Here is an 18,474-nt window from a genome sequence, read left to right as displayed (position 1 = left end):
AATATTTATAGTCGCCATGTTTAAAGGAATAATATGCCTTTTTTTGCTTGTAATGACTAAAATTAAAACATTTATGTTATTCTCATATCTGTGTCAAACAATCAGCAGCCAGCCAGCTTAGCTTAGCATAAAGACCAGAAACAGATGGAAACAGCTTCCATGTACCAAAAGTAGTAAAATCTAACTCATAGCACTGAAACACACTCAAAAATGAGTTGTTTAATCTGAAATAAAACCAACATCGGCATCTTGAGACGCACACTGGATCACATCATTAGAAAAGTTGCTGTGGAACTGTAATTACGTCTGAGTCACTTCTGAAATCACACCTCTCATCACCAATGTTTGATCCATCCAGTTCATTAACATTTGAAAGAGTTATATTGTGAAAATATTTCATTCATGTGCGTAGGAGCCAACAGGAAGGGAGTTGTTGGCCAGGGAAAGTCTTGTATGTGCATTATTTCTTTAAAAAAAACAAAAAAAACTGGAGACCATAATAAAAGACAGCACCCAAACATGTGAATATCTATTACTTGTGGGCACACGAATCTAAAAACAAGTTTTTAAGCATCCATGTTTGCCTCCGTGTTGTGTGTCCCACTGCACCTCCACTAGCCCCGCCCCCACCACCCTGCTTTGCTCATAGACTTTTCTACCTCCACGGAAAGTTTTCCAAATGTAAAACCTCCGTGGATTAAATATTGATAATCACATCTGTCAACCCTTTTGGAGACGTCTCTGTTGTTACTGTGGTCAATGTCCATCTTCACATGGAAGCAAATAAGTGTATTTTCCCAAATTTTAAACTATTCTTGTTAAGTCATAGTTTATGGTGTTAGATGAGATTACATTGTATACTGACATGTTTTTGATAAAAGGATGTCCTGCTGTCCAGCTTGATCGACCCATATTAAACAGGATAAGAAAGAGAAGCTGCTTGTCGAGGTTCATTAAGTCAGCAGACACCTTCCCTCGGGAAGTAGGAGGCTCAGTGATTTGACTCATAGTTCACCAACAAGTCAGTATCCCTTATTCACTCGAAATGAAACCAGACAGCAGCAGCAGCAGCAGCGATGCTCTAATCCACCTCTCCTACAAGCTCCTGTTAGATATCTTTGAGCTACCTTCAGCAGGGTGTAGTTAATTCACACAGCATTGCCTGGCACCGGCCAGCACATCCAGTGAGGGTCTGGACACGCACGCACGCACACACACACACACACACACACACACACACACACGCACACACACACAATCTGATCATCTGTAAATTTGGCCCGCTCTGAGTTCAGCGTGCCAGGTCATAAATCGCGTGCGGTCTGCCTGAACTCCAGCCTGCCTCCTGTCAGGCCCGCTTGGCCCCGTGAAAAACAGAGCAGATAGGTGTAAAATCTGTGTGAATACGGTCGGAGGAGACGGTGGAGCTTTAGCAATATGCCACGGCAGATTTCCAACTGTTTACTATTTCATCTGCAAACACGGGAAACATGTCTTTGTTCCGGCGTTGTTTCACCTGTGTCTGTGTTTAGCATTGAGAGTTAGCGACCGCGCAGCGTGGTTAAATTCTTGACCCCTCAGGGTGAGAGTCTGTTTGATGCTTCTGACTTCTCAATGTGAGGATTTGTTACATGCATGAATATAACTGGTTCTTTTAGACTTAGTTGAAAATGATGTTGTACATTTCTAAATATTTTCTAATGTTTTATATCCCAGGCTGATTAATTGAGGCATAATTCTCATCTATTCCTTCATATTAACTCTGGGCTTAAAAAACATAGTTGGTTTACTCGAATATTTCAAAGAGTTTTTAATTTAATTTTATAAATGTCATTTGATCCAATAAAGTTACAATTTACAAGCTGATTTGAAGAGGAAAACAGTTTCACTCTATTTGCGGTTTTGCAACAAGGAACTCAGTTTTCGGCTGAAAGACTTCTCAGTATATTTCTGTCTCGTGTGACTGACTGTGTGTGTGTGTCACTCTCACTGTGTCGGGCCTGAGTTTCGTGTTCAGAGCGCAGCACATTGGACCTCTTAACTCCCTGCTACATGCTTTGTTTGCCATCACACTCCTCATTCTAACAGACAGATGTGTCAAACGTAGTTTGGGAGCTGGTTGCTAAACAGTGCGAAGCTGCGCCGGACTGTGCGAGCTCGTTCGGTGTTTAATGACAGCACTTTGCAGCAGAAGGAGACTCACAATGAAAAAGGGGCCACAATTGACTTTAACGCACTCCACTCACCCCTCGGTTCAGCAAGAGGCTGTCTGACCTAAATTCACTTTACCTCATCTGCCTAGACATTTGTTTAGCCTTCTGGGCAAACACTTAGAGAAATGTATGAGGAAGAGGGGGTGGGGGGGGGGGGGTGTACATATGCTTGAATACATCACGTTTAGTCAAGGGAAAAGCAGAACCCGGACATCTGCAGACATATACAGCCCTCTAGTGGCAAACTGCAAAGGCCCTGATGTCTGCCAGAGAGGGCATGAAGCGATTTATGCATAAATTCCCTCAGCTGTCTGTGGGAGTTGTGCCCGAGCGCCGACCACAGCCCATGTACAGGCTCTGTTTTGACATTAGACCTCGGTTTGTGTAACTGGCCTAATATATGTTACCTAATCCCAAATAGAAGGAGTCACGAGCGAGTGGAAAAAACAACAGCGGCTGAGCGGAGTGAATGAATTGAGGTCATAGAATCTCACCATCAGAGAGAAATTTTGTCTTTTGAGTACTGTACTCATTACAATGGCCCGGAGGAACTGTGTGCTGTGAAATCATATGCTCTAGTTAAGCTAAACAAGGGCAAGGTATTCCCACATGAAGGGCAGATGAGAATAAGTAAGTAGAAATGCAGACAGATGAGTAAGATTTGAGGATGGTTTGGTGATGTTTGGCCCTGCTATCTCACTCCAATTCTCAGGTTGCAAATATATCCCCCCCACCCCCCCCACCCCTCCACCTCTACCTCTCTCTGCCTCTGTGTGCCTGCGTGAGGCAAACCTCAAGGGCTCAGAGCAGCGAGCTCATTAAAGGCTTTATTCCACTTCCAGGATCGAGAAGGATTGCAATATGGACATTGTTTATACACAAATGTTGCCCTGGGAATAATGTTTATTTCTATTACCGTCTTGGAGGGGAAAGAAGGGAAAAAAAAAAAAAAAAAAAAAGGATGGGGAGCTTGTCTGCACACATTGCTTTTCATGAAATAATGCCTCTCCAGGAGTGCTTTGAAGAAACGGCCGTTTTTCAAACCACTTTTTTCCAGCCTGGAGTTATACATCAGCTTCTCTCCTCTCTTGCCCTCTCACCCTCCAGTGGCACACCATCGTGTTGTGAGAATCATTTAAGGAGCTGTTGTGTGCAGTTGCAGTTTTTAACAAACCTCATCCTTTTTCTCTCTTTTTTTTTTTTTTTTTTAAAGCTTCTTGGCTCATTAGCATGCAGACTATAAATGCCAGCACATGTGCTGTGCAGCCGGACAGGGGATGGTCGGGAGTTTACCTCGGCTGAGCGGTCACAGAAGTGTCATTTTAAACGGCACAGCCCGGCGGTGCATCTGGGAGGCAGCCGATGACACAGCGCAGTGTTGCTACACACCCCGAGCTGTGTTTGGAAACACTGAGGTAGCTTGCTACTACAGTGGGAGCCAATGGGAACAGCTGAACCATGCACGCTTTAGCCCAGCCAAGCGCAGGGGGGGGGGGGGGGGGACAACAGAGATCCAGGAAATGCCTGAGCAAGAAGAAGCAGCGACAGCGGGGCCCATCAGCTCAGCCGCATCAGGCCGCACATCGATCCCCAGCGCATGATATATCCATCCCGCTGTAATTGCATTGCTGTTTAGAGAGGCAGTCGTTATTTATGAAATATTGAAATAACAAATGGCGTATCCCGGCAGATATTAAGAAGAGAGATGCCACAGATAAGTCAGAAGCGGGCGGCCGCCACGTCCCCCCCCCTCCCCCCTACCTCCCACCCCCACCCCACCGCGGGCCGCCTGCCCAGTCGCCTGGCTGCAGAAAACCTGCAGTCATCACAAAGTGGAAATATTTACTGCTCACACTCTTGCATATGGGAGGATGGAGGATGGGTGAGGGCGGCTGAAAAATGACTGTTTGTGTTTGGAGAGGAGTGCTAATCAGATTCCTTCAGCTTCAGAGGCATTTGAGGACAGCCGAGCTAAAGGTCCTGAGCGTGGATTTATTTGAACACAGGGGAGCCGAAACACTTGAAGACTAACACTGGCGGCAGGAAGTTTCAAATCACGAGCTGCGAAAGCAGGAAAAAAAAACCTTTCTTGAGTTCTCGTGCTGGTTCAAATTCATTAGCTAATTTTCAGCAAGTGCTTAAAGGCCCACTAGAAATGAATCATCCAAATCACTACATTTATCATCAGGTTTGTTGTGTAATCATGTGGGTGTTTGTGTCTGCAGAACACCCTTGAGACCTGCACCATCTGCAGTAAGCCCATCATGGAGCGCATCCTGCGGGCTACAGGGAAAGCCTACCACCCTCACTGCTTCACCTGCGTGGTGTGTCATCGCAGCCTGGACGGCATCCCGTTCACCGTGGACGCTTCCAACCACATCCACTGCATCGAGGACTTCCACAAGTATGTACCGGAGGTTTTCATCAGGTTTAAATACTTGTATTTTAACAGGACGGTATGATGTGCAAGATGTCCATCATGAAGACAAACCTACAAAGAATTATCACCTGACTCTGCAGTTGCCCTCAGCTCCACTACATTTTATTTTTGTGTCTTTCAGCTTTTGGTTTTGGTTTTACAGCCAGCAATTTGATCTTCTCTCATCTATCCCGCTCTATAGCGACAGGCAGCTGTATTCATCAAGCAGGAACCCCAGATGAACCAAACATCCAGCAGACAACGTTAGCAGCTCGCTAAAATGTGAAACATCCAGCCGTTTGGAAATTTTCTCGGCAGTTGTCGGATCTGCAAGAAGAGCAAATATTTGAGTTTATATGTAAAAGAATATTGGAATTTCTTTTCCAATGTCAAAGCCCGAGATAGACTAAAAAAAAAAAAATCATTTATGTACTGTTTTTGTTGGACCAGATTCAAGCCACTGTTTCATCCATACGAAGAAATGCCTTGATTTTCTTTTTCAGTTCCAACTGCATGTAAACAGTCACCTGTTGTAACTGCAGGAGCTCCAAGCTACTGCTCCTTCAAGCCCAGCTGTGTTAGCACGCTCCAGTATGTAAACTCAACAGGCCTTCGATCGATGCGAGTGGCTTGCAGTCGCGACGTCTACCATTAAATAAGTCGGGCCAAAACATTTCGGGAAGTTTTTATTTCATCTCGCATATGAAGTGTTGCTCAAAGTGAAAAGCACACGGTGAATCATCCACTCGTTCCAGATCCGTGGAGCGTTTTTGCTTTTTTTCAGCTCATTTTTGGTGTTCGAGCCGCAGCTGCTTTCAGTGGAAAACCTTTGATAAATGTCCTGTATTTATTAGTCCCAGCACAAACCGAAGACAGACAGAAGTTGGCTGCTAGCTAGTGTGCACTGGGAAGCATTCCTACAAACGAATGTTGCTTCATACCAGCTGGAAGTGTAAACGGCTCTGTAAAGACTTCATGAGGAGAATATCTGTGATGTGTTTATGGTTTGTTTTGTTGCTACCCAAGGGGCCAAAAATATCTGACTTGTGCTGCTTTAAAAATTCCTCTGTGACTTTATAAATTGAGTTTCATTTAAAGCTCACCCGTACCGGATCTTTGGGCTTCCTTTATGGGAAATACTGCAAACAATTTCACAAGTTCAGTGATGTCGAGATGTAGACATAAATGTAATGTAATAGTACATTCCTGTCATTGTGTCACACTTCACTGATTGCATAACCGCCACCTTACCAGAAATGTTCCTTTACTCAGTGACCAGAAAGGAAACAGAAGTAAACAGCTGGCTGCTCGTGTGAGTGAGCGCGGCTGTTGGTTGCTTTGTGGAGTAGCTGCACTGGGCCGATGTTTAATTCCACATGACAAGTGTGACCTCAACAGCGCAGCCCTTTGTGTCGAGGAATAGTCACGCCCGGGCCTGAGCTTTTTTTCCTTCTTTTTTTTTTTTTTTTAAATATCCTGGCTAATACTGTACAGTCGAGGTTCCCCAAAGACACGTGGCGCTTCACTTCCTGATTCCCAGACGCTGAAGGAGTGTGCAGAATAGAAGAAGTGCCCCCCCCCCCCCGCCCCCGACCTTTGGTCACTTTACAGGACCTAAACTCTCAGCGGGGTTTTCATATCCTCATCAGTCTATTGTTTGACAGACCTCTTCCTGCTGAAAGCATTTCCAGAGTTACTGATGTGAAGGCTTGTTCTGCAAACGTTACTGTAAGAGTCTGTTGTGGTGTTTCTGAATGACCCTCTATATTTAGCAAATCTAGTTTTCTATTTACTTCCATCTTGATATTTGACTGACAGAAAATATGCTTTTTATTTGTTAAAATAGTTGACTAGATGAGTTACAGAAGAGGAAAATAGAATAAAAACTCAACAAATGTCTGTATTATGCGAATTTCTTCCGATAAAACAAAGGAACTAAACCTCTTTTTGGTTGCGCTGGTCAGAACCAGTACGAATGTGATGAGGAGGTATCCCACACGGACACGGCTTCGTTTAAAGGTCACAAGCCAAAACGTTTGGAAAGTTGATTGAGAGGAAATCATTTTTTGTTCATTTAAGTTATTGATCAATTTAGGTAGGTAGGTAGGTAGGTAGGTATATACTTTATTAATCCCCGAGGGGAAATTTTTTTATTTCATTTATTCATTTATTCCAGTTCCAGCCTCTCCTTAGCAAAAATATTCAGCTTTTCTTAATTTTATTTTGACAAAATCATTTTCTTTGGGTTTTGAACTGTTGGTTGGACAAAATCAAGTTAACCCGGTGCTCTGATGTGTATTTTTCTAACTTTTTGTACATTTTATTGACCAGATGGTTCAGAGGTTAACCCAGAAAGTGACAGACACATTCACTGGTAATGTCACTGTTGTGTCAAAAAAAAAAAAAAAACTCACCACAGTGGGAACTCTCAGCTTTTATGAATGACAAACTGTGTCACTGACTGTCACATTGTGTCATAATATTTGTTGTTGTTCTGAGCTCTCTTCTGTTGCTGTCGGTTGTGTCTCACAGGAAGTTCGCTCCCCGCTGCTGTGTGTGCTCTGAGCCTATAATGCCGGCACCGGGCCAGGAGGAGACCGTTCGTATTGTGGCCCTGGACCGTGACTTCCACGTGCAGTGTTACCGCTGCGAGGTATGTGTTCGTGTCTCACGGTACGTGAGCTCCCTATAATTAGCCGTGGCGGTTATGTACCATGTTGCACAGCTCCAGATGACAGTCATTACTGCACGATGGTGCGAGGCATAAGCGCACTCGCCCGTCCCCCGAGTCACCTTTGCGGCGAGACAAGTGAATCATCCCTCTCGTACTTGCCTGGAAATAGCTTCCCATCTCCCCTCTGCAAAGTTCACGGACTTACATAGTAACCAATCTGTCAGCCGCCGCTCGCCTCGTTGATAAGCAGCGCTGAGACATTACGTGCCCGGCTAAAAGAGAAGTAACGTGTCACATTGTCAAAGAGCCGTGCCAGCGTGAGCACACAGAGCGTTTGGCAGACATAAAGGTCAAAGGAAAGCAAAGCAGATTAGTTCAGCTGAAGGGGCTCAACAAGAGAAGAATTTTGTCACCGGGGAGCCGCGAGTCGATGGAGTTGTAATTCTGTGTGTGTGGACAGAGGAAGGGAAAGGTTGGGAGCGTAAGCCAGTGTCACAGACAGTAAGAAAATAATGCCACAGCATTATGTGTGTTTGTGTTTGTCAGCCTGTGAACAGTGAACAGCTCCCCGATATTTTTACAGGTGAAACACAAAGTGAAGGCTGCAGTCGGACAACACGTCTATAACAGAGATCTTCATCAGGCACTGGCCAGTCAGCTCCACAGAGCACAACAACCTATATGTAAAGACAAACACACTCATCACTCAGGTGTTTGTGAGCTTCATTATTAAGAGTGAGTCTGCTCCCAGACTGAATCAATCGCAGCCAGGATCAATAGATAATAACCGTCTGTTCCAACCCTTTTTGGGGACAAAGTGAAGCCCTTTGAAAAGGGCCAAAGTAACGATAAGTCATACTGAAGAGCACGTTGACTCCACTAAATCCCAAAGAGTCAGTAAAATATAATACATGAATCACCCAAATGATGCCACAAGAGTCTTTGTGAGGTTCTGCTAGTTTGAGTGCGTTGAGCTGAAAGCTAATCTCAGCAGTTTAACATCCTCACACTGAAGCACACATGCTTTCCCGTGTTTATCATCGTAGTGTGCTGCAGTTTATGAATGAAATGTAATGTACAGACGAACATGTCGTAAACTATAAGATTACAATGATTACAGTTCCTCCTGAGGGGGCCGTGAAGGTTTTTACAACATTTTGGACATCAGTCCGTCCGGTAGTTGCTTCCATATTTTAGTCGAGACCGAAGCACCAATCATCTGTAAATATATCTGCAAAAGTAATGTTTCACCTGCACACAGGTCTAAAACACAAATGCAGACTTTTTATTAGAACCTTTGAAAGGGAAATAAGCCCAAAACAAACAAAAGACAAATGCAGTAGGGCAGGGAAGACCAATATGGGGCCCGTGGGCCATGTTTGGCCTGCACCATCTTCGTTCTGGCCCGCCACAGCATTTGACATGTTCTCTTTCTTTTTAAGTGCTGTAAAATCTTAACCGTTATGAATACAAACCCTAAACTTTGTGCAGCTAAAAGAACATAATAGTTTTACGACATCGTACAGTGCTGTTAAGAGATCCACTCCTGGGAAGAAACAAGACTGAATGTATTTATCTTCAAATCTGTAAAAGAAGAGTCACATTTTTTAATCATACTTAGAAAAACTGTTTGTTCTGACTATGAACACCTTTATGGGGGGAAAAAAAAGCTTCAACACCAAAATCTGGGTTCAAACCCATAAATGAATGGGTGTTCAGACAGTTGCTCAGGACTAACTGGTGGTTTCCCTCCAGACTCACCAGCTGGCTGAACACCACAACACCGGCTTTTCTCCAGAGAGCCATCTGTAACTTGACGCTCGCTGGGTTTTTAAACGACAGTAAATGTGTCATTTAAAGCGAGAGCTCCGAGAGGGGATGAACGTGTGCGATGGGTGAGTGTGGCTAACGCCTGTGTTTGTGTCTCTGGACTAACGGAGTATCTGCGTCCTGCAGGACTGTGGCGCTCTGCTCTCAGAGGGGGATAACCAGGGCTGCTACCCACTCGACGGACACGTCCTTTGCAAAAACTGTAACACCAGCCGCATCCAGGCCCTCACCGCCAAGGCAACCACTGACCTCTGAACAGCCTGCTGCTCGGTCACCTCCACTGTGATAACCCAGCACTCGCTCTCTTTCTCTTGCAATCATACCCATCCACAGACGCCTGCATCCCTCTCAGCATATATATTTATATATCCCTCTATATACAGTATATATATATATATATATATATATATATATATATATCTCACCATCAGTAACAAGAAATAGCATCACACTATTGACTCGGTACAATCTTCACGTCTTTTGTTGTAAAAGGAATAGTTCAACATTTTGGCAAGTACACTAACACGCTCCCTCGCTAAGAGCCAGAAGGGAAGATCAATGTTACTTTCATGTCTGTATGTGAAATATGACATATGACTACCGCTAGCAGCACGTTAGCATTGCTTAGGTTAAAGATAGGAAGAATGGGGAAACAAACATATAAACAAATCTGTCTTCCAGCACCTCTAAAGCTCACTGAAACCGGGCTTAGTTATTAACATATTATATTTTGTCATCGTAGAAATGTTAAGCTGACCGCCTCACTTTAAGCAAATTTCCTGAAATGTTGAACTGCTGCTTTAAATAATCACTTCAAATCCATCAGTGACAGTATCCATCATCACCCAGTGTTATAGTCTCATATCATAATTCACCATCAGTCCTCGTGCATCTTTCAGCCAGGATGCACACGTTCCCAAATTCATCTCGCTGACTGGTTCTTGTGATCTGAAAATGGAGCCCGACTCCACCAGAACGTGTACAAACGTTTGACTCATCTACCCTGCAGGTGAAGTCATGCATGGATCTGTGTAGGACTGTAGCTTCAGCAGTGTTTAGAAAAATCCACATGTTGTTTAGAACATGCATTTGCATTCTGTAATGTAAACCCACATACAGTACACAGATGGCTATACGATTACACACCGAAGACTATGATGACAAAACAGCTCTGCAGAAACAAACACCAAAGAATTGCATTTAAACTGTGCGCTTTTGTGTGCGTTTTTAATCAACCTTATTTACGGCATACTGACTAGGACCACAGGAAGCACAAACGGTAACTCCCACCGTCAAGAACAAACTCCTCTATAGGCAGCTTTTGGATGCAAGCAGCCTTTTAACACATTATTTCCTTTGTGCTTTCCAATTCTATATTCTTCCATGTACACAGTAGATTTCTTTCTGTTGAGCAGTACAATCATGAAACTCCATTCATATATATTTACACGGCCTTAGGTTTGACTTTAATTATATAATTTTTTCCCGCAGATGTAACTCTCCCCCATTTCCCACTCCATAGATTAGATCAGTGATTGTACTGTAAGCAGTCTGGCTCAGATAAGGAACATGACATGGCTATGCAATTTTTAATGTTAATTGCATCGACACTTTATAATAAATTTTATGAATAAGGAAATATTTTACCTGTACAGATTCAAGCATAAGTGTCCTTAGAGTAACCCTTTAATCCAAACTATGCTTTTGGTACTGTGTGACTTTGTGCGTCCCCATGCTGTGTGTCAGTATTGAGTGTATCATTGACTCTCACCTTTTATATTAAGTGTTGTTTTTTTTTAAAGTTGATGGACAAAGAAGGGACCAGGAGAGTTTCCCAAAAATGACTGATTTTATTATTTGGTAAATCCAGGCATTATGGACCAGTGGTTTAATCTGATAGTTTAGTATAATTACTGCTGCAGTACTGGCAGTAAAAGTTCTGATGATGAATTAAAGGTACCCTGTGGAGTTTTTGACCTCGAGTTCCAACATGGAGCAAAGATCTTATGGAGTCCTGCCTACATGGGCCCACATTCAGAGGCGGAGCCAGTGAGGTTGCCAGGTGAGGTTGAGGCCCTCCTTGGAATCTGATTGGCCTACCCAGGTGCACCCACCTGGTGATGTGTTAATATTGTTAAACTGTTCATATTTATTGTTGAAAAATTTGTAAAATGGCCCAAATTACGACAAAGCGGCACAAAATGACGACACGGATATTCAAAGCAACAATAAAATGAGACAAAACAACCACAAAGTGTCAAAAAAACAATACAAAGACACAGAATGATTATGCAGTGATACAAAATGACGAGACAACAACAAAGACAAGTTAGTAGATGCTGAAGAAATACAGACTGCAACGAGATGCAAAACAACTAAAAAAGAGATGCTAAACAAATACAAGCGATGCTAAACAAATTGGCACAAAAGCACCACAAAGGCAAAAACATCACGAACAGATGCAAAATGACTACCTTCATATATAAAACCACTGCAAAGAGATATAAAACAACCACAACAGAGTGCAAAGGAACTACAGAGATGCGAAACAACCACAAAACCGCGACAAAGTGATGCAAAACAGCCGCATTGAGACACTCAACGACTAGAAGAGACACAAAATGATGACAAAGGCTGAATTGTTTGTGGTCAGTTGGCGTCTCTTCCACTGACGGGGTTTACATGTCATTATCTGTCCAAGATGGGCGGAGTCACCAAACCTGCGGGAGACACGACACGCGTTGGTTTGTAGTTGATTTTCACACTATTCCGTGCAACAGAGCTCAGCAATACGCCGACAAGAGCAGCGAAGGGCACGACGAGCGAGCAAATATCGATTTAAAAATCACGAGTACAAACATTCAGCTTTGTGAATGTTTAATAAGAACGAAAAGGAATTCAGCATGTTTGCATTTTGCTGACACACATTGAAACATGTTCATTTGTTTACAAGAAACTCCACATGGTACTTTTAAACAACTCATTAATAAGTATTTTAATTTAATTAATAAGTAGCAGTAATTGTTTTCCACTTAATTAGCTGGATTAGTTTTATAGTCAGACACATTTTACAAGACAGTCATCTCTCTGCCTCGTTTAAACATGTCTTGTGCGTATGGATGGTTATATTTGAACAAAGTTTTTAATTTTCAGATAATTCTCTTTTTTTCTCTTTACTGTTTTCCTCCCACTTTATGAAGTGGTGTTTACTGCCAAGTGATACAAAATCCCCACTTACTGTGTCGGCCGGAATCAATACGTCCTGATACAGCAGATCCAGGTGACTGTGGCCATGTTTAAACCAGGGTAACACTTTGTAAACAACCGTGCTAATAAGGCTGTTAGTAAGTTAACCCTGAACGGTAAGAGAAGTTTCATTACAGTTTCTCTAGAATGTACTTTTTCCATAAACACAGACAGAACTTACTATTTGAAATGTAAAGGAGCATTTGAACGTGAACAAGGGGCTCGCTGGTTGATCTGTCCACTTGCTGACATGCCTCAAGCAGGAAGGCAGCGACGGCTGAATCTGCAAAAGGTTAGGCAACCTAAACTCCATGTCCTCAGGAATGTTTCCATCAATATTTGAAGCGCCTCATCGCACACGGCCGGTTCATCGGTCACAAACAAAAACCCGAAAGACAACGACATCTTTACAGTTTAGTAAGAGGCGAGTCCGCTGCTTGAAATGCAACTTTTTAATGTGTCTTAAAAAGACTCAAAAGCGCCACAAAACTCTTTTAGCTATTTGGAGACACTAGACTTAAGTTCATCCTTTATGGTCAATCATTGTTTAAATTTGAAGAATTAATGTCACTTTAGCTTCTTTGTTTTGACTCAAGACATTTGACATCAGAAATTCTTTAAAGAAGTTGGTAAACGTAGTTAACAATCAAACCTACTTTTTTTGTGTGACATACGTTGGTGTGCGTATTTGAGGAGATACGAAGTTATTTGCCAGTAAAACAAGCTGTTGTTACAGTTTGGTGAAGGGAATATTATGCCATTGATAAAAATTTTTTTTAAAAAAGACCATTACTGTTCAAATTCAAGCAATTTTGTTGCAATACACACAATGTGAAGTAATGTAAAGCTGCACGAATCAATAATTTTATATTAACAATAGGTTAAATAACTGTTTCAAGTGTAACTTGAAAGGTAATAAATCAGCAAGTAGTTGCCACCAGTCTCTGCAGTTGCACTCGGCTGTACGGAGCATTTCAGCATCTTTCAGTTCACAGATATTTCATTCAAGAGGTGAGAACAACAAAACAAAGCTAAAAGAGCCGTGAATATTGAAATAATTAATATTTGCCAGAAACACAACGCCAAATAAATATTGATGTTGCTCCATAACTGCCGGACAGCTGTTTGCTAGGACATTACCAACTTTTTAAATTAAGGGTAGGGGTTATGTATTTCCGGGTTGATGTTAGATGTATTCTTATTGTTTTTAAGATTATGTAAGTTGTTTTTGTTGTTAAGTTTACACCTAGGTATCAGTGTTTAGGTCTTTTAATACTGAACCCTGATTTAGTTCATACATAAAATGAGCCTGGAAAATGAAGGGCTTCGAGCTGCTCCGCAAGCAGTAAACAAATTAAATGAATTGTGATGAATGACATTTGGTTGGTTTTGGCAAATGTTAAATGTTTCAGCGTGTTACTATTGACTTATTAGCACATGTTGTCTCCAAAGCGTACCCTGGTCTGGTCCATGCGCAGAGTTAAACCTCTGCTGTTGGCTGTCCAGGTGCCAAAGCTGTATGAAACTCTACTATTGAGGGTATTTTTATGGACCGTCTCTGGACACATCACCCACCTCTGAGGGAGATATATGACATGAATCTTCTGAAAAAAAAGCTTGATGCTCCAAGTATAAAAAGAAGACTGTTTGATGATGTGTTTTATTTGTTCAGTGTACTTGTGTTGTCTACTGTCTTTGTTCTGCCCTTGTTTGTAAAAGTGCCTTTGGCTGAGCTGTATTGAATCACTATACTGTTGCTGTGTATTTCATATTTCGCCATGCCTCTTAAGATTTCGCCTTGTTTACTTGTTTTTACCAAAGTAAATAAAGGAGATCCTCTTTGTTTGGCCCAGCGCTGATGTTTCCATCAGGTGTGGCGCTTACGGCTGCAGCAGCGGAGTTTTAAGTGGTGTTGAGTGTGAAACTCACTCCATGAAGCCTGTTGTTAAAGTGAAGCATCTGTTCTTGATATTTGGACCGGGCATGATGTAGTCTTGTTTTTTTTCTCTCTCTTCAATAAAAGCTTTGCAACAGCATCGCGTCTTGCCTCCTTTTAGTCTTTGTAGTATTTTGTTTTCAATTATATAAAAAATATTGAAATCGCCTCACTTTCTGATTCAGGCCCGTCCCTCCCTGACTGCGACCCCCCCACCCCCCATCCCTTCGCCCCCCCTCGCCGCTGGTTAACACTTGCCCTCTTGGCCCCGGGTCCATGGGGTTGCACAGGTAATGAGCTCCTTCTCGCCGTCTTCTCCTCGTGCTCCCGAGAGCCGCCGGTGACCTCCTGCACAGCGTACCTGCAGATGAAAGAGATTTATTCCCAACAAGTAAAACCCAGGGCTACTTCACTCTCCTCAAGACTCATTTAAAAGCCCTTCAGTGGCAGCAAATGCCCCGCGCTTACACAGCTCCGACTCATTTCTTCCCGCCTCTCGCTGCGCTCCCCAGCCGCTCTTTAGACTAACCGGAATCACCTGCCTAATAGAAATCCTACACTCGCGATGGTCCTTTGAGTGTTCATCAGGGACAGCGGTTTAATTACGCACATATCTGCAGTCTTTTTTTTTTTTTTTTTTTTTTTGTGACCATGATCAGCAAATGCACTCAGCTATGAAGTACGCGTTCTGCTGGGATCAGCTTGATGGAGTTGTTACAATAATTTAAAGACCTCCTCTTTTTTTTCATTTTTACTGTCGCCTTTCCAAGACCCGCATGATTTAATCCTTTCCATTTGTCATCTTTACTTGTGCGCTGCGTATCAGCAGTAAGTCACTGAGCATTTCATTTCCTTCCTGCAGATTGCAAAACTGAAACAGCAGTCTGAAATGTAAGAACGGCCAAAGTGATCTCCTTGAAACTAGACTGGCATTATTTTAGAGAGCAGAAACAAAGAAGCAGCAGTCACGGGGTCTCCTCTGAGTACAGATGGTGATGTGCATTAGAATTTGAAATCAAACAACCTTTTTATTCACAGTCCGCCCGATGCTTACAGTAAAAACATTGGTTATATCATCGGCTTGTAGCTATGCAGCCTCTGACGTGAATTGGGAACTGGAGAGCACCTCCTGAATCCCCCTTTTCTCTGCTGGTAAACTGAAGATTTTAACACGCCAGCAGCACAATTTCTTAGTCAGTTTTTGCTAAATATGATGCACAGTTTGTGTGTGTGTGTGTGTGTGTGTGTGTGTGTGTGTGTGTGTGTGTGTGTGTGTGTGTGTGTGTGTGTGTGTGTGTGTGTGTGTGTGTGTGTGTACTTGTACACATATCTTTATGAGGACCAGATTTAGTTTTAGACCATTGGAGTTAAGAAATGTGGACAAAGTGAAGACATTTTGGACGGTCCTCACTTTGTCACACCCCTTTAAAATGGTGTTTGAGGGTTAAGACTTAGTTTTAGGTTTAAAGTTAATGTTAGGTTTAGATTAAGGTTAGAGTAAGGGTTAAGGCTTGGCACTTATTTGTGATTATTAATGTTAGGATAAAGTTCTTGGGAATGCCTTATGTCAATGAATGTCCTCACAGAGATAGCCAAACAAAAATGTGTGTGTGTGTGTGTGTGTGTGTGTGTGTGTGTGTGTGTGTGTGTGTGTGTGTGTGTGTGTGTGTGGATTACATTACTCACGTTGTGGGGACTTAAATCTGTTTAGACAGTCACATTATGGGGACTTTTCCTCCTTAAGGGGACATAAAGTAAGTCCCCCATAATCCATCAGTCATTTTCAGGTGAGGACGTGTTACGTTTCGGTTGAAGTGAAGGGTTTGTCAAGTAGTAGTTATGGTTAAAGATAGATTAAGGGAATGGATGTCCTCTAGAGTCATAAAAACACACTTGCGTGTGTGCGTGTGTGTGTGTGTGTGTGTGTGTGTGTGTGTGCGAGAGAGAGCGAGAGAAAGACAGAAGCCCCCCAGCAGTTTAGCTGAGGACTTGCTTTACTGCTTATAAATCTGGTGTTTACAAACAAATTGATGAGTGATGGGCCCTCCAGCCAACATGATGTACCCTCCAATTTCTTCCTCTTCATAAAAATCCAGCGTCAAGTCTCGGGGGCCTGCTTCTGCAATTTTGAATGTCTTCTTCTAATACGCAGAATTATGGTCTGAATTATTTACCGGGAAGCAGAGATGAGCATGAGGGAGCAAAATGGGCCACTATCATGCATAATCTCGCGCACTCCAATTTAAATGAAGCTGTCATATGGTCAGATTTACATAACATTACAATGTGGGCCGACATCGCAGCGCTCTGAGCTTAATGTTATTAGCTTTAAAGTGAATTCCCACTGTGCATTTGCATCAAGAACATTGATTTTGTGTGTCCTTGACTTGGCTAAAGGCAGTGATGTAATCACTGAGTCAGTGTTGCTCCCAGTAAAACTTAGACAGATCGCTCTGAGACGCAAATCCGAGCCGCGCCAGTGTGCACGTTGTATGAAACCATTATTCGTGGCTCTTCTTGTTCTACAGCCGGCCGCGAACATCCAAGAACCGGCCAAGGTGCTCGCAGAGTTCAAGGGTGCCGACCATCTTTGTGACTAAAGAGGAGTGAGAATAATGGAAGCCTTTAACAAGCTACCAGAGCAGCAGACCGCATCAAAGCCAAACTTTTTCCTCTGTTGATGCGCCTTTTTTACAGACTGATGCAAAAGTCTGACTGTTGCATGACTCATTCATGAGGGAACAATAAGCATCTTAAGTGTCATTATCCATGCAGCAGAGCTTTTAAACAACTGCAATCATGTAAAATGAAAATTTTTCCTCTGGCGGTCACTCTGTTGTACGAGCCTCATTCAGGCTGCTTTATAGGAATTGTACTTGTTTTAACATTCTGCTACCGGGGACCACTGAAGTTCAGGCCGTGATTCCTTTTGTTCATCCATTAACATTTAATCAGACACACCAAATGTAACATTTAGCATAAAAAGGTGCAATAAACTTTGTTTCCAGTCAGACATTTTCAGTGACTGTGTCAGGCTACACAGTAGCTGCACATCTTAGTTTAGCATGTTTGCATGCTATCATATGCTTATTAGAGATAAACATGAGCTACAGCCGGCGAGGCTGATTTATCCTGAAGGGGAAATAAATATATGACATTTTTACGTTAACTACATGGTGGCGCGAGAGGAAAAGTCAGAGGATCGCGAAAGTCATCAGGACACATCCTCTGGGCACCAGAAATATCTGGACCAAAGTCCAATCCATTCAATAGTTGTGGAGACATTTCACACACAAAAAAACAAACAAATACGGTGATACTAGGGGTGTCACGACGGTATTGATGATAATACATGATAATAATGACACGGTCACGATGACATTGTGAACTATCCAGCATCAATATTTATCTGTCTAAGTACCAGTCCAACACTCGCTGCTCTTAAGCCTTACATGGGAGGAGTTTCTATTATCCTCTGTGAAATAAAGCCCCGTATGATCTATTATTCTTATGTAGTGGGTTAAATCACTTTTATACAGAGCGAGGACACTGGACACAGAATCATTTGAGTTGCCTCCTTACACTGAGCCATTCCCATCCATTAGGATTGACATAGGAATACTCTATATACCACCTTACCACGTTATGCTTTTGAGATAGATTATTTTAATATATCTTTGTTTGTGGTTAACGGAATGTTCATAAACTGCATGTTTTATATAAATGAATATTTCTAACCATCATTTAGACCTTTTTAATTTGGTTTGTCGTCGCTGTGCTCCAGCGAAGCTCCAGCGATAGCAGAATTAGCAAACATTAGCAGTGAGCGGGAGATCTGACTGGATCTAATCAGGCTGTAACCTGACTGCACCACAGGCTTGTCAATCAAACAGACGCCCCCCAAAAACACAGCTTTTTGGGGCTCATTTTCTAATTAATTACATTGTTTTTACAGTTACAGGAGAAAAATGCACTTTCAAGCAACGATCTTCCTCACCACCACTTCTTTCAAATAAAACAAAATGATGTGTTTTGACGTATTTCCTTCCTTTTTTTTTGCAGAATGATCGACTTTATCGTTCTGCCGCAGCTTCATGGATCCTGAACTTTTAAACCTTGAGAAAAACCCACAGAACTCAATGATTGCTTGCTGGAT

The 18,474-nt window shown here is 42.5% G+C and overlaps 1 protein-coding gene across 4 annotated transcripts in view; it reads left to right on the top strand.

The window, feature by feature from the left end:
- The window catches only part of lpp (LIM domain containing preferred translocation partner in lipoma), a 158,483-nt gene extending 144,065 nt beyond the window's left edge, over window positions 1–14,418 (top strand). For all 4 annotated transcript variants that reach the window (XM_069150858.1, XM_069150856.1, XM_069150857.1 and 1 more), the window contains 3 exons: window positions 4,439–4,617; window positions 7,165–7,285; window positions 9,263–14,418. In XM_069150858.1, coding sequence (XP_069006959.1) covers window positions 4,439–4,617; window positions 7,165–7,285; window positions 9,263–9,391 — 429 coding nt within the window. In that variant the 3' untranslated portion in view covers window positions 9,392–14,418. The remainder of the gene's footprint in view (window positions 1–4,438; window positions 4,618–7,164; window positions 7,286–9,262) is intronic.
- Window positions 14,419–18,474: the final 4,056 nt, after the last annotated feature.

The sequence above is a fragment of the Embiotoca jacksoni genome, unplaced genomic scaffold (assembly GCF_022577435.1).
Source record: "Embiotoca jacksoni isolate LCO1_2020_lvr unplaced genomic scaffold, fEmbJac1.0.p SCAF_16, whole genome shotgun sequence".
Taxonomy (NCBI): Eukaryota; Metazoa; Chordata; class Actinopteri; family Embiotocidae; genus Embiotoca; species Embiotoca jacksoni.
This window is presented reverse-complemented; position numbering and strand designations above follow the sequence as displayed.